General features: G+C 43.5%; 2 protein-coding genes across 10 annotated transcripts in view; one reads left to right on the top strand and one right to left on the bottom strand.

Moving 5' to 3' along the window:
* Positions 1 to 13626, bottom strand: part of galm (galactose mutarotase) — a 28282-nt gene extending 14656 nt beyond the window's left edge. For 2 of the 5 annotated variants that reach the window (XM_088421026.1, XM_088421027.1), the window contains exons 1-4: positions 13318 to 13626; positions 8785 to 8990; positions 8497 to 8651; positions 4630 to 4743 (exon numbers count right to left, since the gene is read on the bottom strand). In XM_088421026.1, coding sequence (XP_088277152.1) covers positions 4630 to 4743; positions 8497 to 8651; positions 8785 to 8965 — 450 coding nt within the window. In that variant the 5' untranslated portion in view covers positions 8966 to 8990; positions 13318 to 13626. Of the gene's footprint in view, positions 1 to 4629; positions 4744 to 8496; positions 8652 to 8784; positions 9007 to 13317 lie in introns of those variants that run through there. The other 3 variants (XM_088421025.1, XM_088421023.1, XM_088421024.1) reach the window with 2 other exon arrangements.
* A 2066-nt stretch (positions 13627 to 15692) lies between these two features.
* vps8 (VPS8 subunit of CORVET complex) overlaps positions 15693 to 21312 on the top strand; it is a 228787-nt gene continuing 223167 nt past the window's right edge. For 4 of the 5 annotated variants that reach the window (XM_088421847.1, XM_088421845.1, XM_088421844.1 and 1 more), the window contains exon 1: positions 15693 to 15818. In XM_088421847.1, coding sequence (XP_088277973.1) covers positions 15747 to 15818 — 72 coding nt within the window. In that variant the 5' untranslated portion in view covers positions 15693 to 15746. The remainder of the gene's footprint in view (positions 15819 to 21312) is intronic. The other variant, XM_088421849.1, reaches the window with a different exon arrangement.

Raw genomic sequence — 21312 nt, 5'->3', positions numbered from 1 at the left:
CCTACACTCACTTGTGAACAAGACCCCAAGATAATTGAACTCCTCCACTTGGGGCAGGACCTCATCCCCTACCCAGAGAAGGAATTCCACCCTTTTCTGACTGAGGACCATGGTATCAGATTTGGAGGTGCTGATCTTCATCCTAGCCGCTTCACACTGTGTTGCGATCCGCTCCAGTGAGAGTTGGTGGTCACGGCCTGAAGAAGCCAACAGCACTATCATCCGCGAACAGCAGAGATTAAATACTGAGGCTCCCAAATGCAACCTCCTCAACGCTTTGGCTGCACCTAGAGATTCTGTCCATAAAAGTAATGAACAGAATCGGTGACAAAGGGCAGCCTTGGCGGACTCCAAGCCCCACTGGAAATGGATTCGACTTACTGTTAGAAATGCAGACCAAACTCTTACATCGGCGGTATATAATGGTGGGCCATCAAAGCCTTCTCTGTTGTCCTAATATCTGACAATCCGACATTATAACTACAATACACTAATTATAATAACTATAATAAAAGTCAATTTCATTTTACAGTAAATTTATTTTTACTAAATATATTTAAAGAATTATATATACAATTTTACACCATATTCTGGTCTTTTAGTGTCAGATTATATCTATATGTTTACACTCCTCCTAAGTGCTGCAGTTTTTGTGTAGCGTTTTTAGCCACTTAGAATTCAGCTAACGTGTGTCGCCAGGCAGACTTCATGTTTGCCTGAGCCCGGAGGCGCTGGGCATTCCCTTGAACAGTTTGAAGACTTCTGTGCAGTGTGCAATGACATACTGTGTATGGGCCCATATTTTTGTTAGACAGCTGCAAGAGCCAATCGACCCATTAAAAGGCTTTCAAGAACCCTCATGTAGAACGTGTCGTAATTGGACGCTCACTGCAGGAAGGCGGTGCTATATTGATCCACTATGTTTAATGATGGGAGTAGTTAAAGAAAATAACATGTTGCTCAACCAGCTAACTTTAGCATTAGCATACATCGAAGCCACACGCCCAGATGCCGCCCCCCCCTTTTTTTAAACCCTTAATTGCTGAAGAAGAGTAAAACAGAAATCGGACCAACACGACTTTCAGCATCAGTGTCCATTTCAATGCAAACGGATTTAATATTGGAAATGAAATGTGAGGACAAACTCTAAGTCATGAAAATCTTTCTGAGTTAAAAAAGAAGAATGGATTTTTATACTGAAATCGAGGACAGCTGTTATGGATGAGTTAATATGTTTTTTGTTGACCGAACATCCCTTAAAACAAGGTGTTCGGCACCCCGGTCTCCCGGAGCACCCCCTGCAGAACTCCCCGAGGGACACAGTCGAACATCTTCTCCAAGTCCACGAAACACAAGTAAACCAGATGGGCGAACTCCGATGCACCCTCGAGGATCCTGCTGAGGGTGTAGAGTTGGTCCACTGTTCCATGGCCGGAACGAAAACCACACTGCTCCTCCTAAATCGGATATTGGACATCCTGACGAACCCTCCTCTCCAGCACCCCTGATTAGACTTTACCAGGGAGGCTGAGGAGTGGGATCCCTCTATAGTTGGAACACACCCTCCGGTCCCCCTTCTTAACACAAGAGGCTACCGCCCCAGTCTGCCAATCCAGAGGGGCTGTCCCTGATGTCCATGCATTGTTTCAGAGTTATGTCAGCCAGGACAGCCCTACAATATTTAGAGCCTTCAGAAACTCCGGGCGGATCTCATCCACTCCCGGGGCCTTGCCACCAAGGATTTTTTTTTACTTCAGCCCCAGAGATGGGAGAGCCCACCTTCCAGACTCTGCTTTCTCAGAGGAAAATGTGTCGTGGAATTGAGAGGGTCTTCGAAGTATTCTCCCCACCTGTTCACAAAGTCCCGAGTTAAGGTCAGCAGCGCCGCATCTCCACTGTACACAGTATTAATGGTGCACTGCTTCCCCCTCCTGAGACGCCGGATGGTGGACCATAATTTCCTCAAAGCCGCCTGGAAGTCGTTTTCCATGGCCTCACCGAATTCCTTTCACACCCGAGTTTTTGCCTTGGCGACTGCCGAAACTGCGCTCTGCTTGGCCAGTCGGTAGTACCTGTCAGCCGTCTCTGGCCCTATAGGACTCATTCAGCTTAACGGCATCCCTTACCGGTGGTGCTCGATTTGAAACCGTCAAACAATTTTAGAGCACACACTCACACGCATGCTCACAGCCGTGCCATGCCAGGAGTGGTTTGAAAATATAAATAAATAGAATTAATTAAGGGTTAAAGTAATACATTTTATTTCTACAATAAAATCACAACAGAATCCCAAAAGGCTTCACAAGTGAAAGGATTAGAGGCACACAGACATCACAAATTCACAACAGGAGGGATTCTCAGGCTCTGAGCAATATGAAAGGAAAAAAATCTCAACAAGGTTATAAACAGGCTCTGTATGTGCATGGGTGTTATTTTTGTACTTTCCTCCTACCACACAGGTAGGACTGTGTTTGTTGGAGTTGCTGGCGGGGCGTCCGGAGGAGGTTTTGGGCCTATCATGTTGAACTTTCTAATCCATCATCCATCCATTGAACTAACTGGGGAGGCAATGTTAAGCTAGTGAATCAATGCTCGGCCCTAGGGCGGAAGCAAACAAAGAGGGAAGTCACTAGGAGGAAAGTAAAGTAATGGAATATCATTCACCATTGGATGCGGGGAAATCTCTGGGAAGAAAGTAATGTAATATTATCATTCACCATTAGATGGGAGAAATGTCTCAGTGGCTTTGTCAATGGGTTTTTAATACACTATATTATACAGTAACTTGAGCAGCTAATATAATCCCCTTGTGAGCCGTCACCTTGCCTTAGGGGAAGAATTTGTATTTCCCAATGATCTAAAGAGCCAAGTTATGTGGGGCTTTATGCCCTTGGGATGAGCCTAAACACAATTTATGTGACACCCTCCTATTGATGAGTACTATAAATGGACTGTGTTATCCCTTGCCAGGACGAGTGTCACAGTGGCCCCCCTCTGGAGCTAGTCACTGGCAAGCACCTGGTGGCTGGGCTTGCAACCATGGGGCCAAACCAGACATACTGCAGTGCCAAAAAGACATGGGTCCCCCTTCCCCTGTGCTCACAACCCTTGTAGAGAGGCCATAGGGATCAGGTGCCTTGGCGCTCAGATCTCCAGCGACATGAGACAACTCATGGAACATAGAACATCACCTCTCGCACAGAAGAATCCTGAGCTGGTGCGCGAGCAGAGTACTTTGAGGTTATACTCAATGTTACCTCTAATTTTCAATGCGCCTGAACATTCACACAAACTCCCTGAGCAGGCTTTGAACCACGGTGAGCAACTTCTGACATGCACACAGTGAGTCACCGTGCACATATCTGATGCTCCTAAAGTGACCGATAACACATAATTCACATTTTTTCATTTATGAGCAAGGAAGGAGGAGGGCTCTGAGTAATGTGCTTTTGGGTACTTATCCCGTCGTTTATGAAGGGATAGCTGAGGTGAAAAGCGTTGTCCAGTAAGGGAGAACGATGCATCTGTGATTGACATGTTTGTAGGAGCCAATTCACAGTATTTCATTAACAAAGTTACTTTAAATTTCATTTTTTGTAATGGCCAAGAGCTAGAAAGTTATTGTATATGTTTGTAGGTTGTTTTGGCTCACTGCCCAATGGACATTTATGTTACTGCCCCTTTAAGGCAGAGGGAAAGGTGCATAATACTGGCCCTTTAAGAGCCTTAGGCCAGTATCACAGGGGCAGTTGAAATTGATCACAGATTAGAGAACACGGTTTCTTTACCGTAATGTTTGCCTTTTATTTAAAGTATTTTTGTTTGAAGAGCTTTGGAACTACTATGGAATTACATTATTATTTTACTGAATCAAAGATAGACCTGTGGATTCTTTTTAAAATTTTATTTATTGTATTTGAACCTGGGCAAGCATACAAGTAAACCAGGCAGCCAGAAGTCTCAATCCGCACAATGTTGCTAAACAAATCACAACTATTTTTGTTTGTTTTCAACACGTTATTCATTAATATTATTTTTATATCTTGAGCAATAAGTGTTTTAGACATGACAGTGTGATGTACATAGCACTTGTCCTCATGGCAATAAACGAGCCACGTTGTGAAAACGAAAAAAAATCTCACTCACTTTCACTGCTTGTTCTTCTACTTGCATCCCATCTTAAAAGAAGCACATTTCTTTTTTACTTTCGCTGGATGAGTGGATGTGTCGCTGCTCGTTCATTTCGCAAAGAAAAGAGGTTAGCATGTGCATCTCTTAATTCCGCACTGTTTGCTAGCTAACCTGCACTGGGTGTATATGCAGGGAACGTTTCTGTCCATGCGTTTGATTGGCTGAATAGTGTAAGTGAAACTTATCATATCATTGACTGGACACTTGTCACTCGCTGTCACGATGCAAAATGGTACAGAAAACCATATTATTGGTCTAATTAATCAATAAGATGAGGTCTAATATTAGATATCACTTAATATGTTTATATTGCATTTTGTTTTATGCACAGCATAGCTTTTCTTGTGCGCTGAGAACATGCGAGCAGTGCGCAATTGCGCACGCGCGCAGCTTAGAGGGAACACTGGTACTGTGATGTACCATCGTATATTCGTTTACCTGCAATGTGTAGATAACAGAAACCTGCAGCTTTCCAGGGTAGCCCTGGTCTCCATCTGGGCTGGTAAGACACATTTTCACACCATCTGTCACTGCTGTAGCAATCCAAATGGCCTAAACAGATAAATTATTATGTAGATTTACACAGTTTGGAAACATTTTAACACATTAAAAAAAAGCACACAAGTTGTCAACCTTTTGTGAGGCAGTGCCATGTCCATGACCCTACTAGCATCCTTAGCATGTCAACCTGCATAGGTAGATTGTTGTTGATAATGATGTCCCATAATAAGGTATACTGTATTTAATTTTGATCATGTCTTATTGTAAAAGGGGCATTCCTAGTCAAAACATTTTTGGGACGTTTAATGCTACTAAGTTTGGGGAAAGTGTGGATCTTTTAATGTCCCCAAAAGTCCATCATATGGACTAATGGGACACAAGGATTAAAGTTTTTTTTTTTAAGATGGAATTTTTTTCCTCTATGGTCTCAAGCGGATTGTTTGGATCATAAAGGAACAGGCAGAGGGAGCCATCGCAGTTGTCTGAAGTGAAGACCACCATGTAAGGTTCCAGTTGGCGAAGAGACATAAGATCCCGATGGTTTGACTGGTTAGATCGCAGGTTCTCAACCTTTTATGAGTCAAGCCACACCTCTCTGCTCCAGAAAATCTTGAGGCACACCATCATTCCGAAATCAACCATGCAAATGAAAATCGTTTTTCCCTGTGTATTTTTACTTTTAGTCAAGTAAACAATCTGTGAACTCATCCCATCACTGCTTATATGAAAAAAATTCAAATAAAAGCACATTCTATCTTAAAGAGTGCAAATGCCACTTCTTCGCTTGCAACACTACTTATGATAACCACGAATAGTGAATTTGTGCAGTAGAACATTAACAACTTTTGAATAAAACAATAAACTAGAATATATTTGTATGTAGATATGTACCACTCCCATCGTATATCAAGTTTACACCTTTAAGCACCAAGGCAGAAAATTGCACCTTGATTAAAAAAAAAAGAATGCTGATGAATGTCCATCAGAGCCCCCCCCCCCCCCCCCCCAAAAAAAAAAAAAAAAAAAAAGAAATTGACAATATGCAGCTGTAGTTTAGTTGCACTTACACCCTACACTGCCCTAGACTATAGAGTACATTGTGAGGAGGCATAAATGTCTATACATGTCACAGATGGCCTGGATCAAAGTCAAAGTCAAGTTTATTGTCAATTTCTTCACATGTGCTTAACATACAAAGGAATCGAAATTGCGTTTCTCACTATCCTCTACATTTTACATGTACAATAACAAAGTGCAGGTGAGCAGGACGAGACAATCCTAAAAACTAGATTCTTATCTATAGTAATGTAATGTGCAGTATGTTAGATCTACTTTGCCTAGTGTTGCTAAATTAATCACTAAAACTAAAATCTAAATACAAAAACCAGGTATGGCAAGAGTACCCCAAGACAAGACATAAGTAGCAGCATATGACAAGACAATCCAACAGTACGAGACAAAGCAAGACAACTCTGATGTGGTTGTCCCAGTTGTGTGCATTTGAGGTATTTGTTATAGTTCTTAGTGTAATCGCTAGTGCAATAGAAGTATAATTATAAATAAATATGGCAGCAGCAAGTCTGTGCAAATTTTGCAAGTGCAAAGCTTGAGTTTTATTTATTTATTTATTTATTTATTTATTTATTTATTTGGGGGGGGGGGGGTCGAATGACCTAAACCGTCTGCCAGGTGTTTCTTCTGGCTGGGGCTGAATGTGGGAGAGAGGAGGGAAGACAGAGAGAGTTCAGCAGTTTCACGGGTGGGAAGGGGGGAGATTCAGCAGTCTCACGGCCTGGTGGATGAAGCTATTCCTGAGTCGGGTGGTGCGGGAGCGGAGGCTCCTGTACCTCTTTCCGGAGGGCAGGAGGCTGAACAAACTGTGTGCAGGGTGGCTTGTATCGTGACAATCGTGACGGCCTTGCGGCTGAGGTGGGTGGTGTACAGGTTTTGCAGGGAGGGGAGTGGAGCACCAATAATCCTCTCAGCTGTCCTCACGATGCGTTGTAGAGCCTTCCTGTTGTAGTCAGTGCAGCTCCCGCCCCACACGGTGATGCAGCTGGTGAGGATGCTCTGTAGAATGTGGTCATGATGGGTGGCGCCGCACTTGCCCGCTTCAGTTTGCACAGGAAGTAGAGACGCCTCTATGCTTTCTTGGCCAGAGATGCAGTGTTGGTGGTCCAGGAGAGGTCATCGCTGATGTGCACCCCCAGGAACTTGGTGCTGCTCACCCTCTCCACAGCAGCACCATCGATGGTCAGTGGGCGGTGTTGGGTGTGGCCTCTGGAAGCTGACGACCATCTCTTTGGTCTTGCTGATGTTTAGCAGGAGGTTGTTGTCTTTGCACCATCTGGTCAGAAGCTCCACTTCTTTCCTGTAGTGGGTCTCGTCGTCGTTGGAGATGAGGCCCACCAGTGTTGTGTCGTCAGCAAACTTCACGAGGTGGTTGGAGCTGTGGGTTGCTGTGCAGTCGTGTGTCAGTAGGGTGAAGAGGAGGGGGCTGAGCACGCAGCCTTGTGGGGCCCCCATGCTCAGGGTGATCCTGCCTGAGATGTTGTTGCAAACACGCACCACCTGAGGCCTCTGGCTGAGGAAATCCAGCAGCCAGTTGCAGAGTGAGGTGCTGAGGCCCAGTTTGTGGGTTAGTTGTTGTGGTATTATGGTGTCGAACGCTGAGCTGAAGTCTTTGAACAGCATTCTCACATATGAGTCTTTCTTGTCCAGGTGGGTGAGTACCGGGTGGAGGGCAGAGCAGACTGGCTGGTCGTGCGAAGGTGGTGGTGTTTTCTGTGGGTGGGTGGTGTTCTGTTCCTCAAAGCGTGCAAAGAAACTGTTTAGGTTGTTGAGCAGAGTGATAACACTCCCGCAGCTTTGTGGTGCAGGTTTGTAGTCTGTGATAGCCTGAATGCCCTGCCATAGGCTGTGTGCATTCTTGCTGTCCTTGAAGTGAGAAGTTATCTTGTTTGTGTATTTTTGTTTGGCTTTCCTGATGCCACGGGACAGGTTGGCTCTCGCTGTTCTCAGGGCTGATTTCTCCCCAGCTTTGAAGGCCTTGTCTTTGGCCCTCAGCAGCCTGTGAACGTCTCCTGTTAGCCATGGCTTCTGGTTGACCTGTGTGGTGATCCTCCTCAATATCTGTGATGCCATTGTAGGTGGCTTTGTAGGTCCTTTGTGCTGAGTGTAAACACAGTCCAGAATGTTATGTCCTGTTGCAAAGTGGATTTGTTGATGAAACATCGGGAGAACAGTTTTGAGATCAGCATGGTTGAAATCTCCAGTGAGGATGATGAAGCCGTCTGGTTGTGCTGTTTGTTGTTCACTGATAGCCTGGTACAGTTCGTTCAGTGCCGCACTTCTGTTCCTGTTGTTAGTTGGGGGGATATAGGTAGCGACCAGCAGGATTGAACTTATCTCCCTTGGCAAGTAGAAGGGGCGACACTTCACGATCATAAATTCCGCCAGAGGTGAGCAGTGTTTGTATACTACAGTGGCATCCCGGCACCACGCTTCGCGGATGTAAACACACACGCCGCCACCGTGCGACCCCCCCCCCCCCCGCCTCCTCTACGACAGCCCTGTTGGATTTGTAGCATGTTAGCTGCTCTAGTTGTATAGCGGAGTCCGGAATGTTACTATTTAGCCAGGTTTCAGTGAAAACTAACACACGACTTATAGTGCGGAAAATACGGTACATTTATTACTTTTCGGCTTTTCTGAAGTTTAGAAAATAAAAATTGCAAATTGAAAATAAGCCAGGTTAAGTGTAGACAAGGCCAAGTAGATTATGTAACTTTTATTTTGTCTTACCTTATTAAAGCCAACGAGCCCTCCATGCAGAGCATTTGGTCCATTGTTGATATCTAATTGATATCTTTTTCCTTCGACTACGAAGGATCCTTTAGCAATTCTATTGGCTACACGGCCCACTACAGCTCCAAAGTACCGCTTGTCGGACATATAACCTGGAAATGGAAGGCAGTGGAGTGACTTAAGTCATGCAATCCAGACATGTTATTACAATATCTGTTTGAAATCATTTAAAGTAGCAATGCACTGACACAAAACACACAACACTTAAAAATACTTTCTCCTTACCTTCCAGGTCATCATAACCCAAGACTACATCTTCCAGCTGGCCACCTCTCCCCTTGGTACAGACAGACTTAATGATGGCCCCCAGTGTAAGGACCTCCACTGTCACTTGAGAAGATCGCAGCGTCCACAGATCCACCTTGCTGGACAAATTCCCCCAGGGCTGACAACTAACCTGCGTCATCTTGTTCCACAAGACTGGTCTGGGTCTGCAAAAATGTTTTTTTCTTTTTTTAAAGGAAATTTAAACCCAAAAGTTCTAATAAAACATTCTTTCTTCGTAGAAACACAGCATTCTGATTATATACTTGCAGAAAATGAATTAGACAGCAAAAAACACCCATTCATCCATCTCCCTGTAGAATGAAACGGCCACAGTTTTTCAGGGATTAGATCAATCAGTGTTTTTCAACCACTAGAGTACCGCGAGATATTGTCAGGTGTGCCGTGAGAAATCATCCAATTTGTGTGCTTGTGTGGTCTAGCGCCTGGCAGCGTACTCATGTAGTACTCTTTCATACCAGTAAGCAGCAGCAGCAGGTAAGCTAATTGCCTGGTGCTTGGAGACAAGCGAATTAGTGATGCATGGATGCAGCGACAGGTGGATAGCAGGATGTTGAAAGTGATGGATACATTTTTGAAGAGGAAAAACGCTGACTCTGAACTGGACCCTGGACAAAATCTGGACCCAGATGAAGGCCCTTGTATGAGTGGAGGTCAAAAGAAAGCAAAGACATCCAGCAAAGTTTCTGGGACGAGGCAAAACAACGAAAGCTATCTTTCATTTGGATTTACTTTTATCGGAAATGCAACTGCTCCAACTCCGTTGTGCTTGGTATGTGGTGAAAAGCTCTCCAGTGGTGCTTTGGTCCCAAGTAAGCTTAAACGCCATCTCTAAACGAAACACTCTTCACTTCAAAACAAAAATGTGGAGTATTTTGTTTGCCTGCGTGGACACACGGGGAAACAAGCAACTTTCATGAGAAAAACCGCAAAGGTAAACGAGAGAGCCCTTAAAGCTAGCTACCACATCGCCAAACTTGAGGCTAAATCAAAAATTCCCACACTGTGGTAGAGCAATTAATACTTCCCGCCTGTAAAGCCATTGTAAATGAGATGCTTGGACCCAAAGCGGCTAAAGAAATAGCCAAAGTCCCTCTCTCAGATCACACAATTTCCAGACATATTGAGGAGATGTCTGCAGACATAGAAAGTGTGGTATTGGACAAGATCTGTATCAGTAATAAATTTGCATTGCAACTTGAGGATATCTACTATATCTATATCTATATCTACTGATATAAGTGGACATGGACAGTGAAGCTCTTGGCCAATGCGCGTTTTGTAGATGGACACACAATCAGAGAAAACTTTCTATGTTGCAAGGCTTTGCCAGGAAAAACAACAGGAGAGGAATTTGTTCGTGTCAAGACAGAATATCTGGCAAAAAGGAGGACCTAAGAGGGAAAACTGCATGAGTGAAAGACACCAGAGAAAGACTGAGAGCTGTGGAGGAAGAGCTTCGTGTCTTTCATCAATTCCTCTGTGTTCATCCAAACAGGCCCAGGTTTGACACTAAGTGAGTATAAATATGAAAGATTATAAAATACTTTATTCTTTGTGTTTGATTCCTATTCAAGACATAATATATTGTCATTCTTCAACTATTAAAAAACACGTATATTAATAATATAACACATATAGTTCATATAAGCTTTTTTACCCACATTTTCAGCTGGTGGTGTGCCGCGGGATTTTTTCAATGAAAAAATGTGCCTTGGCTCAAAAGAGATTGAAAAACACTGGATTACATTAACATTAGTTAGTAACTTTGATCACATTACTTACTGAGTTTGGTCAAGTGATAATTGCAGGCTGAGCCTTAATTGATTCTTATCTTAACTCTGAGCAATCGTGACATCATTTTCAGTCGACAGCAAATGACAAAATGTCTCCTGGAGCTGGACAAAAACGGGTGGATTTTGCTGCTCAATCCATACGCGACAAATACAAAGTTAATCAAAATTCTGTGTTCTGACTCATGGGGCTTACAGTTACATTTTGACTTGGCTTACAGGAAAGCGTAAGTCTTGTAAATCGTAATAATATATTGTTTTGATCATAGGTCTCGAACTCCAGTCCTCGAGGGCTGCAAACTTGCATGTTTTTGATTCTGCTCTCTAAAACACACCTGATTCAAATTATTAGTTCATCAGCAAGCATGCAGGAGCTTGAAAATTATCTTAATCATTTGAATCAGGTGTGTTTAAAGAGCAGAATTGAAAACATGTAGGTTTGCATCCCCGAGGACTGGAATTTGAGACCTATGGTCTTGATTTTAGTTTAAATATGAAAAACTCACACAATAACAGACGAACACGGTTACAGAACTCTCCATGTCTTGGGATCACACTGCAGTCACCAAATAAATCAGACATGGCTACAGAACATACTACCACTACTGGGGTACATCATTTTAAAATGTCTTCAAAGACTACTCTCATACATGTTTTAGTTGTCTTTTTTGTCCAACACACATTTGTGTGGCAAAAGAAAGAAAGATGTGACTATGATGATGCATGCAAGCAATGTTTAAGCAACCAATGGGCTCATCTCATGCCTTTGTCCTTCCTATGTCCTCGCTCCTTTGTTTGAATCAGGGGTCACCAACCTTTTTGAAAGTGAGAGCTACTTCTTTGGTACTGACTAATACAAAGGGCACCAGTTAATGTGAAAATACTCATCATGTTAATGAGTTCTCACTACGGGAACAGCTGTAGTAAATATGTAATTCTAGTGAAACATTTTATGTACGTGGAACATATGTATAATTGTAACATTCCTAAAAATCAAACTATTCTATCACTTGTGAGTTATTAGCAGAACCGGTCTGTGGGCTACTCATTTTATCCTCGCAGGCTAACTGGTGCCTGTGGGAACCACAGTGATTGACCCCTGGTTTAGATGCTCTCACATTCCACCAGAATTTCCATTGAGGAATGAGGAGTCTCTAATTCTATTCTATAGATTTTGTAATATCACACCAGTCCTGAAGGATACCACATGTCCATAGATGTCCCACAAAACAGGAGCTATCCAACGAAAAGGTCCCATCCAAATCAGATGTTGCATGTCAAAATCAAAATTCCATGAAGTCAGCATCTGACTGTCATTCAGTCAGATCTTTTAAAAATAAGTAAAATGTATTCCTTAGGTATTGTAATCCCATCCCAGTGCTTGGGGGGTGGGCAGTAAAGTACTCCACCTGATCCCCAAAACCGGTCGCATTCAAATCTGATGTGTTTGTCAAATGAAACCCCCGTGCAACCGCCATCTTTAACTGTCGTGTGCAATCGCCATCTTTAACTGTCGTTCCATCTGATTTCAAAACAATCCTTTAAAATATTTCTTGCGGCTTCATAAAACAACACTAATCCCGGAGGAAACTCCATCACCCAAGGTGTCTCACAAAACAAGACAAATACAAATCTTTTGTTGTGTGTCAAAAATCAAACGTTCGTGAACTTGGCATCTTAAACTGACATGAAGCCTCATTTTAAACAAGAATTAAAAAAGATTTCTTTCGGTCCCCCAAATAAGTTCTATCAAAATTGATATTGCAAGTCACAGCCTACATCCCCTGTCACTGTCATTATGCCTGATTGTGTACGTTCCTTTTTACCTTCCTGCTACCTTATTTTTATTATTCGGGGTTTTTGTTCAGCTTCGTCAAGGTCTCTGTACACCATTCAAAATGATTCCTTCCTTCCTTCCATCCATCGTGGTATAGTCGCTTATCCTCACAATTGCTGGTGCCTATCCCAGCTGACTTGGGGCAGTAGGTGGGGGACACCCTCAACTGGTTGCCGGCCATTTGCGGCGCACACAGAGAAAAAACATTATTCATGCAGCCAATCGCACCTAAGAACAATTTAATGTGTCCAATACACTGGGGAGGACCCACGTGGACTTGGGGAGAACATGCAAACCCTACACAGTAAGGCCGGAGCTAGGTAGATTTGAACTTGGGTCTCTGAACTGTGCTAACAATTGCAGCATGACCTGCACTCAATATCATTCCAACATTTCAAATTATTCCATATTTTTTATTCAGCTTTTTCAGTGTTTTGTTATTACATGATGAAGAAGCGGTATTGAAGTTTCCCTTAAACTACAACAATCGGCGTTCTCCCAGTGACACGGTGTAAGATTTAGCCCGTTGTTATTAAAAATGAATACATTCAATAATTATAAATGTAAAAAACTTGCAAATGTGTTAAATATAACCATAGGACTAGTTATCATTACATTATATTGAAGGGGAGGTCGCACTCCTCCGGAGGCTGCTATGTTTGTTATAGTTACGGAAAACAGGAGTGTTTATCGCTGCATTTACGTTTTCTTCAAATTTGTTTTGTTTTGTGGGTTCACGTGAAAAATGGGAGATTTGCCAATGGTTAAAATACAGGTTATGATCGGTCAGGGAAATTACGGCAAATGTCTAAAATCCCGCTTTCCTTTGGGTCAATATCTCACCTTAAAATTGGAGACCCCGTCAAGACCAATTCATATTCTTCGTTCTTTTCGCCCTTTTGTTATGACACGTCCCAAAGGCTCGAGGGAAGTTACGGCAGATGTCTAAAATACCGCTTTCCTTTGGGTCAATAGCTCGCCTTAAATTTTGAGACCCAGTAAGGAACAACTTCTATTCTTCATTCTTTTCGTACTTTTAAGTTATGACATGTCTCAAAGACTCCAGGCATTATGTTAACCTTGTACTGTGATCTCTGATCTGTAAGAAAGGAAGTTTTCAAGCAAGCCTCCTTCTTCTTTTTATCCCTGACAGGCAATACGCTGATACTGAGTGTTACTGCCCTCCACAGCCCGATATTATTTTTGACGTTTTCTTGTACCCGTTGTTCCACACCACATGACAGTGAACAATTAATTCAGCCTTCTTATTCCAGCTGTGCGCAGCGTTGCTCAATAAAATGTGGAAAACATTTTCTCTAGGTTACATCTCCTTTAGTTTTCCATAATTATTTCCTATTATGGAATCAATAGACTCCCGAATGATGTCCCTTAGGGGGCAAGCCGTACTTGCCTCGTGGCTGCCGCCAATGCCCGGCTGATGTGGATGTCTTCCGATCAAGTAACGACCACTATCTGATTTGACCAAGTTCTCTGAGTTTTAACAGCTGCTCCGATTAATTATGATAAAGTAGTCCTACCGGGTGATTTGAATTTACATATACAAATTATATATGGGATTCCAAAGAAATTGAATTCTTAGATGTTCTTTCTAATCTTGATTTTATCCAACATGTCAACTGTGCTACTTATTCAAATGTGAACACACTGGAACTTGTTTTTACATAAGGTGTTACTTCCTACCACAGTGTAACATGTGCATATAGATTACATGTGGCACATTGACAATTTACTTTCTGGTTCAGCAGGAGTATTATGGTACAGTACTGATATTTATAACCAGGAAGTAAAATGATTCTTGATCAGCGATTGCATCTCTTACCGTGCTGGTGTCTTGCATTACGTAGCTCATGGGTCACCACGTGGTGCCCACGGGCACTAGGTAGCATGCGAGGATCAAATGAGTAGCCCGCAGGCCTGTTCTGCAAATAGCTTACAAGTGATAGAACAGTGTGATTTTCTAGGAATGTTACATTTATACATATATTACACATACTGTACATAGCATATTTGACTTGATTTACATATTTACTACAGGTGTTCCTTAATTATTGTGAGAAATCATTAACATGATCGGTACATACTCATAAACTGGTGCCCTTTGTATTAGTCAGTGCCAAAGAAATTGTCATGTTTGGTTGGGGTTTGTTGTTTTTTTGGGGGGGTTATGTGGGTTTTGTTAATGTTTTTAAGTTCATCTTTGTTTTGCTCATTTCTGCCTTTCCTTTATGTCTCGTTAGTCTGAACTTGTCCATCTGTCATCAGTGTGCTCAATCCGTTTTCCCTGCCTTTCGTTTTCCGCCCAGGTGTTGTGTGTTTCATAACTAGTTAAATATGTGTTTAAGTTCGAGCGTTTGTTTTGCCATTTGTCGGGTCATTATCTTTTCTGCCCTGTCACACCGGTCGAGTCCTTTGTCTTCCTCAAGTAGCCTCAACCTTCCTGTAAGTTCTTAGCAGTTCTTTGTGTTTTTGTCGTACTTTGTATCATTTTTGTTCCTTCTCATCCTGCTTCCCTTTTTGATTAACCTCCATGCATGTTTTTGGACTGGCCATTGGAGGCAGGCTTGCTAAAAATGGCCTGCCGTGGCCCACCTCCATTGAGTTACGTTACGTCTGGGTAAGAGGAGTGTAGTGTGGAAGGGAGGTGGAACCAGAAATGCAGGGACTGAGAGGGATTTAGGGTTTGAGGCTCAAACAAAGATGATTTAAATTGGACTCTACAAATTGTCCTTTGTGATTGTGATTGGTTGCTTGTCTCTGTGTGTCCTGCGACTGGCTGGCAACCAGTTAAGGGTGCCCCCTGCCTTCTGCCCAAGGAAAGCTGGCATAGGCACCTGTGACCCTTGTGAGATAAAGCGACTACAGAAAATTGATGGATAGATGTAGAAAAGTCATCTGTCAGAGGAAGGTGAGGGACGAGAACCCACTGCCAGCGCCACTTTTACACAACGGGCGGGGATGGGAGGAGATGGGTAAAGGGAGAAGAAGAAAGAATAGCGCCCATGGCAAGTAGGTTGCAAAATCAACCACTAACAGTAAACGCAACAGATAATGATCAAATATAAATGACCTCTTATATCGAAAATCTTGGTGGTGGATTCTCGTTTCGCTCCGAATTCAAACTCCAGTTCGTTAGGTGGCAGTAAAGCACCTGAATGTCGATTCCCAACTACCGACGTCAAGGAAGACGTTGTGATGATGACGACAACAATAACAGGGAGAATCTATTTCTGTTGGCGTAACACGGATGCAATATGTCGGAATCTTTGGAAGCTTGCAGTCTTGTTCCTTCATCCTCGCAGCTCAGTGTAATGGACGAGGAAGCGGTAAGTCAAACAGCTGTTCTGTTATTAACAGCAGAATATGGCAGGTTACGACTGATTGCTTCTGAAATAATCGTTTACCAGCTTTTTTTTCATTATACTTCAGTTATGGGTGCTTTAAAGTGCTATAAAACCATAACTGATGAGCTGAACATTTGGCATAATTGTGTTGTATTGAGTTCAGCGATTTCACATTCATCCAATTGTCATGGGCCGTGCATTTCATTGCAGTCAAGCCGTCCAACTCTCGCGAAAAGGAAGTCAAATGAGCCGCACCTCACATTTTATTTACGAAACATTACGGCAACGGGCGTCAACTAGAGGCGTTCGTCACTTTCAAATTTAAAGATGTCCGCTTTGCCTATATGGACGTGACAAAGTCGGGTTAAAAATTAATTTAACGAACGTGTCTGTTGTAACGCAACATATCGACAGAAACGTCAACAACAATTTCAAACTTGGGACGAAGTAAATTAAACAGCTTAAAATAAGCATATTGCAGATAAATTCAAATCGACAGTTATTTTTGTTTTTTATTATTAAAAGAAGGATCCCAATGGTATCACAACATTTGACGAATCCTGGAGATGCCTTACTAAGTACAGGTCTAATAACCTTTCTAATAACCAAATCGCACCTAAGGACAATTGAGTATGTCCTATACACCTGCCATGTTTTTGGAGCGCGGGAGGAAGCCGGAGTGCCCGGAGAGACCTAACTCCACATTGGAAAGCTCTGGTCCCTGAACTATGAGGCAGATGTGCTAAAGTGCTAACCACTGCTCCACCGAGCCACCCGTGCTTATTCCTACCTAAATAATATGCCTCCTAATAACATCAATATGACATGGGGTCCATACCAGAAACTGGGTTTTGTAAAAACTGACTACCAGACGAGAGTTAACTTAAACTCTGTCTGTTACTGCGGTAACTTACTCTGTGATCTAACCTGCTCGCTGGCAGGTTTTCTCAAACTATCAGTTTATCCCTGTCTGCTCTCTCGTGTTGAGCTGAGAAACATGGGGTGTCCGGTTTTCCGAAATGCCGTTGATATTGAAGCGGAATGAATCCACAGAGCCTTGATTCAAGAGAGAGTTTTCCAGCGACGGATTGATATTTTGTCATTTTCCGACAATTATTTAATAGAACGTTACCGTTTTTCAGCTAACTTACGTGACTGAAATTCTCCGGCCACACATTGTAATGTCAGGCACCGTGGATGTGTTTTGAGTTCAAAGAAAAATCTTTGCGCTGCTTTACTTTTTTTTTTTTTTTTGGAAATGGTAGTTTTCTTTTTTAATGATGGCAACGCAGGGCATTTGGGCAAAGCGATTGTCTGTCTTGTGAATAGGTGTCGCTGGTACTCAAACATTTGCTCCACAATTTTGTGGTGTTCCCGGGCACAAACCTTTAAAGCAGGGGACAGTGTGTCACATTTAGAGTGTTTTTCATTCCAGACAGTAGGAGGTTCAGAGGAGATGGTGCTGCATTTATCGTTGTCTGTAGCTATAACAAACACAACCGGCTCAGAGAGGTGCCACCCCCCAATGTAATATAATTTAATGATAACTACTGTAGACCTATGATTACCGTATTTTCCGCACTATTAAGCGCACCGGATTAGAAGGCGTATTAATGACACATTTTAGAACCTTTTCCATATATAAAGTGCACCGGATTATAAGGCGCACCCTCAATGACATATTTTGAACTTTTTCAATCACAATATAGTAATACTCAAAGTAATAACACTAATAACTCAAACAATAATTCTAAACTCTCAATAGCATAATAACTCAATGTCAATATGACCAACCTTGTTCAACTGTAAACACACAAAAGAAACAGGTAAAGCTTACTTTATCAGCTCATTCCCCATCTCCGAATCCCAATCTCAATATTGATCCATATCTAAGGCGCACCTGAGTATAAGGCGCACCATCAACTTTTTAAAAAAATGTAAGCTTTTAGGTGTGCCTTATAGTGCAGAAAATACGGTATATTCACCAGGCCCGACAACTGTGCAAAATTTGGTGACTTTTCGTGCATGTTTAGGCCCTCAAAAATGGAAACGTTCTGCACAGTAAATAATAATAATAATAATCTGAAGAAAAACAAGAGGGCTCTCGCAGCAGTAGCTGCTCGGGACCTAATAATAATAACTAGAGCTGCAAGCAGCTATAACGGGCCCTCGCAGACCTGAGCACGTTGAAGGATGAACAGTTTGAGGTATGAACATATTTGGGTATGAATGTATTCGTGCATATGCAGGCGAACTGTAGAGGTCAATGTTCTAGGTTTGTGTTACATGTGGTGAAGTAAACATCAAAGGCATAATATGAAGCCCCGCCCCCAACGTATTTGATGGCGGATCTTCACAGAAATTTGAACAATTGTGCCTCTTGGTCGGATAAAACACCACAGCAAATTTGAAGTTGATTAAGTAAAGCGTTCAGGAGAAAAATGGAGCAGTTCGGGACCTGCAAATGAGCAAAAACGGGCCAAAGGTGTACATTCAAAAATTCTTAACTCTCTTCCTGTACATCTGAGCATATGGCTCGCGCTGACTTTTTTGTAGGGCTTGAGGTCCTACATAAGGCTACAAATTTTTGTAGCTCTAGGTCAAACGGGCCGGGACCAGATGCACTTTTTCGAACTTAGGTGGAAGCTTTTAGCTTGTTTACATCTTAGGCCAGGAGTGAGATGCTATTTTCCACTCTTATGGCCATTTTGGGGCCAATTACAGCCACTTTTTTTGTTTTGGCGAGTCATCTGACTTTAATGGTGTTCTGACCAATTTTCAGTTATTTTACTCAAACAGACTGAGCACAATACATGAAAGTGTAAAAAATGACGTTAAAGACATAAATTTCCATGTGTCTATGAAGTTTTAGATTTTTTTAAGCTAGTACATCAAAGTTATTAAGGTTTATATCACTCTTGGCGAAGGAAAAATTGAACACATAATTTGAAGCCACGCCCCTATCATATATGTCAGCGGATCTGCACCAAATTTTGCCAAGTTTTGCCCCTATGTCTGATTATAGACCACAGCAAATTTGAAGGTGATTGGGTAAAGCGTTTAGGAGAAACAAGGAGCAGTTTGGGACCTGCAAACGTGCCAAAATGGGCCAAAAATGCACATTCAAAAATTCCTAACTCTTTTTCTGTACATCTGAGCACAGAGCTCGCTTTTGTAGGTCTCTAGGTCCTACATATGCCTAAAAATTTTCGTAGCTCTAGGTCAAACGGGCCGGGACCAGGTGCACTTTTTTGGCCATCAGGTGGCGCTGCAGAGCAGTTTTTTTTTGCATTGTTTTAGGAAACACTAAAATATCAAATTTTTCACCAAGCCCGACAACTGTGCAAAATGTATGACTTTTCGTGCATGTTTAGGCCCTCAAAAATGGAAAAGTGCTGCACAGTAAATAATAATAATAATAATAATAATAATACGGAGAAAAACAAGAGGGCTCTCGCAGCGGTAGCTGCTCGGGCCCTAATTATCCGGAGAAAAACAAAAGGGCTCTCGCAGCGGTAGCTGCTCGGGCCCTAATGACTAGAGCTGCAAGCAGCTATAAAGGGCCCTCGCAGACCTGTGCACGTTGGGGTATGAACAGGTCGGGGTATGAACAAGGATTATGAACGATGAAAAATTAGTTGTAGATGACTTCAGTGCGAGACTCTTACCAATTATGTAAAATTTAGAGAAGGTGGGACAATGTTGAGTTGTTGTTGAGTTACTGCAGCTTTTATTGTTCCAGTTGTGTTACTTTCAATGCCGTATAGGACACGGCCATTGTCGAAACATCGTAGTATTTTGTGACGGGCATTAGGCATGGCCAGTGGCTTTTCAGACAACATTTAAGGGATATCACTTCAAGGGGCTCAGCAAGATTACATAAAAACGTTAAGAAAATGCTATATTTTTTGATGCCACTGGGTCGCGCTCGCACTACGATAAAAATAGGCTTGTCCCTGACCCGACTTTGTATGGGGGGCCGGCGCCGGAACTGCAACTTGTACCCCTGGGACAGGGTGGAAAACACCCAGGGGTCTGACCCCAGAGCAGCCCACAGCCTGAGCTGCTGAGGGGAAAAATACCCGACGGCCGGCCCCAACACCTCAGTCCCGCGACCCACGGAGTCGCGGGGCCTTGGGGGGGTGAGGCAAGGGGCAACTGCCCGTGATCTACCGTCAGGAAGCCGGAGACCAGAGCGAAAACCACCAGTGGGACGAACGCCACCCGCAGCAGGCACACGCGCCGAAGAGCGAGCGTCCGCAGCAGCATACCGTCTGGGAAGACGTAGAGAACTGGCGCCCCCATACATTTGGCTACGAGACGGAACACGTAAACGAGGCACAGAGGCGGGAAAATGAAGAGGACCAGAAACGGCTGAAGCTCTATCATGATCAGAGAGCTGCACACGGGCTTCACTGACCCTTAATGATCGTTCTAGTGTCCCCACTGCACCAGAACCGAAAAACGTCCCAGGGACGACAGAAAAGTCCCTCAGAGTACGCTTGGAGGACTCAGTCAAAGAGGACTGAGACAACCACAAAAGGCGGCGCGAACGCACCAAGTAGAACATCGCTCGCCCGTGGTCTCTTGTCATAAGGGCAAATGCATGTAGACATGCCTCGCCAAACGACACACACGACTCATTATCACCTTTCCGCGCCACAGACATGGCAGCGAACAACAGGTGCGAAACAGAGTTGCCAATGCAAGCTGAGCGCGCACACGCATTATAGGCCCTTGTAATCAGGTCATCCGCCATGCGACATTGGACAACTCCGCGTTCTCCGAGCGAGCTCGTCTGGTGACAAGAGCAAGGAAGCGACATCCTCCTCCACAGCAGGCATGCGACCTAACCCAGCGTTAGCAGCATCCTGCAAGGCTGCCAATGTCCGACCCTCGGAAGTAAGGCGGGCAAATGCACTCGTATCGGCCCAACAGGACAGCAAAAGATCTAAATAATGGCCACACTGCGGAACAACGAAGGCAACAGAAGGGCGGCCACGTCGGAAAAAGGGATTAGTTTGGGGAGACTGGGGACAAGGAATGTCCACCTGTAGCTCCCGCAAGGCAGCGCACAAAAGGGACATAAGCGAGTCTGCATCACCCAATAGAGTGAGGGACAAACCTCTATCAGAAGGAGAGGAACCAACAGTAGAGTCCCTAGAATCGAACTCAGACCCACGGAAGCATGTCTGAAGCAGAGATAGAAATGGCATCAACATCCTTGTAAAAGTCCGGTGCAACAGCGCCTTGGAAAGAAGACGGCTCACCGGAAGCGAGGGCACTTGGCTGGAGGCGCTCCTGCAACAGTGCAGACATCCCTTCCAATTGAGAACGCAAATAGGCAACCTCCTCCTCTAATCCAGAGGCCCATTGCTGACCTGAAGCGTGATCACGCTTAGAGGGAGCAGGTGGAGCTACATTGGCAAAGCGGCGTTTCACGCCACGTCTACAAACGGGCGGCAAGGAGACTGCT

The sequence above is a fragment of the Hippichthys cyanospilos genome, chromosome 8, assembly GCF_059441005.1.
Source record: "Hippichthys cyanospilos isolate Australia breed blue-spotted pipefish chromosome 8, RoL_Hcya_1.0, whole genome shotgun sequence".
In the NCBI taxonomy this organism is placed as follows: Eukaryota; Metazoa; Chordata; class Actinopteri; order Syngnathiformes; family Syngnathidae; genus Hippichthys; species Hippichthys cyanospilos.
The sequence above is the reverse complement of the archived record's forward strand: the minus strand, read 5'-3'. Positions and strand labels throughout refer to the sequence as shown.